At 31.9% G+C, this 6297-nt stretch overlaps 1 protein-coding gene across 1 annotated transcript; it reads left to right on the top strand.

The window, feature by feature from the left end:
• The first annotated feature begins 1241 nt into the window (after positions 1 to 1241).
• Positions 1242 to 6125, top strand: LOC111708421 (para-nitrobenzyl esterase). The gene is made up of 7 exons (XM_023481786.1): positions 1242 to 1467; positions 1935 to 2889; positions 3165 to 3265; positions 3592 to 3700; positions 4376 to 4824; positions 5452 to 5543; positions 5986 to 6125. Exons 1-7 carry the CDS (start codon positions 1414 to 1416, stop codon positions 6101 to 6103), a joined length of 1878 nt encoding a protein of 625 aa, XP_023337554.1. The 5' UTR covers positions 1242 to 1413; the 3' UTR covers positions 6104 to 6125.
• Positions 6126 to 6297: the final 172 nt, after the last annotated feature.

A 6297-nucleotide genomic window follows, 5' to 3' on the forward strand; every position in this document is an offset into this window, starting at 1 on the left:
GAACCACTATATATTCTACATTTAGTAGATTGGAAGTGGTAGAACCACTATTCATTCTACACCAAGTAAATTGGTAGTAGTAGAACCACTAAACATTCTACATCGAATAGATTGATAGTGGTAGAACCACTAAACATTCTACATCGAATAGATTGATAGTAGTAGAACCACTAAACATTCTACTTCGAATAGATTGATAGTGGTAGAGCCACTGAACATTCTACATCTAGAATTAAGATTGGTAGTAGTAGAACAACTAAACATTCTGCATTGAGTAGATTGACTTAATACAAAGAATGGTTAGTTTTCAAATAAAACTGGTTTCCCAACGTGAAAAGCAAATGTAATATAGAAAAATTTTATAATGTTTTCCGGGTGTTTGTTTCGAGTCAACCCTATATATACAAGAAGTCAACAAATATATATAAATATATTGTTTACAATATAGAACCTGGCCAAGGTTAGATCAGATATTGTATATTTATAGAACCTAAAGATAAGAAATTAAGGGAGTGATCAGGAAAGGGGGTTTTGTATAAAAATTAAACATAGAGTATAGAGTCTTGTTAAATTTTTTCTTTTAAGGAGCATAATTTCTTCATTCCTTCAACCCTTCTTCATTTAAAAACACTATAACCTTAATTTCTATTGAACTAAAGAACGGGGAGACACCAATACCATCCCTGTCAATTATAGTTTTCACTTTTCTTTTCCGGGGGGGGGGGTGGTAGTTTATCAAACCTCCTCGAGACATTCATGCACTGTCATGCCAGTCGGACAACTCAGGCAGAGAGCTTTTAATAATACCCCATTTTTAAAAACTTTAACACTCCCTTGAATATGCTGGATACTGGGAGATAAGTTTCTTGAAATGAAACAGTTTAAAGATCGGATCATCTATTTATACTTTACAGCAGCATTTAATAAATATATTACAGTGAAACCCTTAATAACAAATACATCAAAAGAATTCATCGAATGTCGTATTCTTCACTTTCTGATAATGGAATGTTGCAGATATTTAGTTTTTTAATTGAATGATTATATGGAACTCTTTAAAACTGTTCCCGCATATTCATGGCTATTTATTTACTTTCGCAAATACTGAAATTTACGTAATATAGTATAAAACTCATTGAAAAATTGTCAAGACGACATTTGATAAATTCTTCCGATGTATTCGTTATTAAGGGTTTCACTGTATATTATGTGATGTTCTTAATAAAATACAATTTTTTTACAATTATATTTTATATATTTTTAATTGATGTAAAAGGATTCCAAAGTTCTCAACACTTCAAGAACCCAAGAAAGAAAAATAATTTTCCAAACCAGTGAATTATTTTATAATTATAATTGAAAGAAAATATTGCGTTTCTTGGAAAGGGTACGAAATGTATAATTTCAGAAGTAATGAGAATAAGTTTGTATTTAGCTTACTGGTTCCTTTGCATAGGAACTGTAAAGGTAAATAATTTCCTGTAAAGGGACTGTACACATAATTTAAAGGTGAACCTCCCGTTATAGAGTGGCATTTCTGATTCACAACAGTGCCCTTTAAACATTTGAATTATCAAGAATAACAGAGATATTCTAATTCTTTTACCAGAGAAACCTTGGAATCGTTGCTGACTGCATTTTCATTAATATATTTGTTTAAAAATTTACCTTTATAAATCGGAAATACCTCTCTACGAGGGTCATTTGAAATTCCGTTTACAGTATTTGTAAGTTTTACACAAAATTAGGTTAAATAGAATGAGGATAATTTACCAATACCAATCAAATTTAATTTGATAATTACTGCAAGTGGCATTTTTTCCATTTTTCTTATTTATTTTTTTAAAACAAATATTTTTTTATCAAATCTGTATCAGAACACTGTTGCATATTTTATACTTTGAAGTAGTGTAGGTAATTATTAATGTGTTTAGGGTGAACATGAAAAAGCTAGTGTGAGCACAGAACTTGGAAATATTACTGGTCTATTGGTTGGTAATCAGTATAGATTCTTGGGAATACCATATGCTGAACCCCCACTAGGAGATCTCAGATTTAAGCCTCCTAAACCTGGAGGAACATTTGAAAACCTGGAAGCTACAGCTTACGGAGCAATATGTGTGCAGATAAGCTTTGACTGGGATTCTATTGGAGAGATTATTGGTGAAGAGGATTGTTTGTTTCTAAATGTTTTTACACCCCAGATCCCTAAACCTGGCACTCATCAGGCACATCTCCGCCCGGTCATGTTTTGGATTCATGGAGGTGACTTCTCCGTTGGATCCAGTAATCAATACGATCCATCAGATTTAGTCAAACAGGACATTGTTGTTGTTACTTTTAACTACAGGCTTGGGGCCTTCGGATTTCTTAATTTTGGTAACACAGTCTTAAGTGGAAATATGGGTATCAGGGATCAAATTCAAGCATTAACATGGACCAACAAATATATTAAAGGATTTGGGGGAGATCCTAGTAAAATAACTATATTTGGGGATAGTGCTGGTGGAATAAGTGTACACGCCCTTCACCTCTCTCCACTGGCTGAAGGTATGTTTGTAGGTGCAATTGCTCAAAGTGGATCAATGCTCAATATTAGATGTATCCCGGAAATTTCTAAAGACTGGAGAATTTCTGTGAATTTAGCAAAAGAATTTAACTGTTCAAGTCTGTTGTTGGATTTGGCAATGTTAGATTGTCTGCAGTACCTTTCATATGAAAGGCTTCAGACAGCAACTGGTGAATTTAAAATGGATGATTTTAAATCAAACTTCGGCCAATCAATATTCTGGCCTTCTACTGATGAGTTTTCTTCAAACCCAGTATTACCTATTGATCCTTTGAAGGCGGTTTTGATGGGAAGTTTTAACAGAGTTCCACTTTTGACAGGTGAAATAATAGATTAGTGTTAGAACATTTAACATATAATAATTTCTAAGATAAGACCTATAACATGGATATAGAAAATTCCAAATATTGGACATTGCATAGAGATAGGAATATCCTGCCTCTTTCTGGTCAAATTAAGGCTGACGGCATCTATCTGTTTTAGATCCCAAAAATTACTCTATGTCTTTGTGAAATGTAAAATCTGTGAATTATCCAACATTTTTACTAAACTAGACATTATTTTATCGAAATAAATTTAAACCCCTGTCTGTTAGGAACGGTAAATAATGGGGGAGAAACTGCTGTAATATTTGCAGAGTCTTTGGGACAAAATTTAGATGAATTTTGGAAAGCTAATGCTCCGATTTTTCTTCAGGTACAGGGTGTCTCACCAAACATGACAGTTGGTGAAAAGTTTAAAATGTCTTCTTCCATATTTTGTTAAGTTGTTTGAACCCCAAGAGAATAATATTAACATTTTCATGGCAGCCATATTATAGTAATATTGATTTCAAAATATATTTGAGTAAAAGATTTTTTAAACTAAATAAACTGCAAAAAGTCTATAATATCTAATACAGTATATGGAAGAAGACAATCAAAACTATTCACAAACTGTTATGTTTCGTGGGACACCTTGTAACAAAATATGTTTTACCAAATTATTTAAAGAAAATTGTCATATTTTCTAAATTTTTTTAGGTATCTCACACCTGTAATAGTTCAGAGATATCTGAAGATGATCTACTTCGGGCAGATGTTATACTTAACTACTATACTGGAGGTTCCCTTAACCTCAATGCTACCAGAGGTTAAATATGAATATCTCTTAGATTACAACCTTTGTTTCAAACCCTCTTATCAATTAAAAAATATCGAATCAAATTCTTAAATACTCAAAAACTTAAATATGCTAATCCCTATGTCTTTTCAACCTGATGGTTTAAACCAGGGGGGATGATAGTTCTCTACCTGTGTGCTCAGTTAGCTGTACTGTACACTTACAACTGTTTACTAATATTGATAAACTATAGGTTAGGCCAGAATCAACTTATAATAAACAAATATGCAGTACGCTCTCGGTATAGTTGATGGCCTATAAAATTAGTAAAGGATTAGCGTACATCATCACTCTATACACTATAACCTCGTTGGTTTAAACCTTTGATATTTCAAAATTAAATTATTTGATCTAACAGAATTCATAGTTTGAAATATCTAATATCTACGACATTGGGCTGCAAAGATAGGGATTAGATAATCCGCGTTTGTGGCAAAGACTCAATTCTTTTAAAATTATTTAAATATGTATTTTAATTTTACTGGGAAAACATTTTTAACATTACAACAAAAATATTTAAATTTTGCTTTTCAGTAAAAGACATGAAGCCATGTATATTATTTATGACTTAACTAATGATTTATATTAATACCCAGGAACTTTTGTTTAAGAAAGAGTTTTGATGTTTTATCAATATTAATTTAGATAAATGGTTGACTATGTTGACTGATACCCTGTTTCTGAGCTCTGACCAGCAGCTAGCTGAGCTTGTCTCTAGACATGTTAATGTTTACAACTACCTGTATATTCCTCCCTTATATTCAGAGGATATATCATTCTTCTTCAATAATACGGACTACAAGGAGAACCAAACTCCTTATGATAAATCTCTGACTAGAATAATGATTAGATATTGGGCTAACTTTGCCAAGTATGGAACCCCGTCACCAACTATCAGTGATATATTAAGATCTAAGTCCTATGTAGATCAGCTGATTGCAGTAGAATCAGCTGTTAAACATCTGATTAAACTTGAATCAACTGTTGATCAGATACTCAACAATCATAATGAAACCACAAATCTTGATAAAAATGACATTTTAAAGAAAAATCATATACAGTTAGCTCAATGGACACCATACTCAACAGAAAGAGTAAGTTATGACCAACAACTTGAGATTCTATCACTTTAAGTTTTTAAAACTACTCTGAAAAAAATTGAAAATGTTATGTTTTAGCACAACTTTTTTTTAAATCCTTATTTTCCAAAAAAATCTTATTTCATCATTTTTAGCCAGAAGAAAAAATCATTGCTAAAGAAGTACAGGGTGTCCCAAAAAACATGGGAATTCAGTGACGAATTCGATATCGTCTTTTTAAATAATTCTTTGATTTAGTATAGTGATACCTACTGAGAAAGCTGTAATCTGTAAGAGTTTCGTCTGCTATGTTCACATTTTGTTTGTTTATGTTTTGACTGCATACGGTTGTACTTAGTAAAACAAGAAAATTGCAGTATACAAACAGAGTAAACTTGTCCGTCTTCACTGTTCATCTTGCGGAGACATTATAGACACATCTTTACAGTCTTTTACCGTTTTCATAAAATAAACTCTAGCAGACATAATAATATTATTGCTTTTGAAATTAGGTATTGCAATGCTAATTCATAACAAAGACGATATTGAATTCGTCACTGAATTCCCATGTTTTTTGGGACACCCTGTACATAATCCGCACAAAGAGTTCTTCTATTCTAAATTCACTTTTTAAAATTGTAGAATTATATGGAGCTAAGTGCTGCACCACAAATGAAAAAGAATATTCATCCACAAAGAAGATTTTTCTTAGAAAGTTTAATCTGGACAGAAAGGTAAAACATCATGAATATTTGACCAAACTCTAATTTAGTTTTTACTACAAACTTAATTATTTGTTAAACCCCTTCCTTATCTTTACAATCCAATGTCGTATTATCAAATATCAATACACCATGAGGTTGGAATAATATAAGGATTAGAAAATTAGAGTTTGTGGTAAAGACTCAATTCCTATCCTAACAAAACTGTGAGTTCAAAAAAGATACAACTATAGGACCCCCAATACCCAAATTAATGTAACAAAGTTTACTACAGTTGGGGGGGATGTAAACAGAAACTAGCCTGTTTGCACCGAGTTTGTTTATAATATTCATCACAAAACTACAGTTAACATGGATGGGTGTTCCAAGTCCAATTCCTTGGTTCCACCCTTACAAAGATCCTGGCTCTAAATCTGATGACACTAAGGTTAAAACTAAATGTTGTCTGTTCTAGGGAAAGTCTGATTGGGAAGAATTTTCTGCGAAAGGTTGCGAGTAAACCATATCATGGATTCATGGTTAATTATTTTATTGAAAACTTGAGAAGAAATTTAGATCAGGAAGAAACGTAAAAATAAATTTATTACCTATGTATGATGCTTTTTATTTACTTATGAAATTTTAAAAAATCAATTAAAATCGCTTTTTTTCCCTGAGCATTTAATTTGGTTTAAAATATTTTACGAAAAATAACGATTTATTTTTGAATTTTTAAAATTTTGGTCGGCTTGGGCTATAAACCATTCCTGGGGCCATGTGAGGTCCC

This window comes from Eurytemora carolleeae, unplaced genomic scaffold, assembly GCF_000591075.1.
Source record: "Eurytemora carolleeae unplaced genomic scaffold, Eaff_2.0 scaffold874, whole genome shotgun sequence".
In the NCBI taxonomy this organism is placed as follows: Eukaryota; Metazoa; Arthropoda; class Copepoda; order Calanoida; family Temoridae; genus Eurytemora; species Eurytemora carolleeae.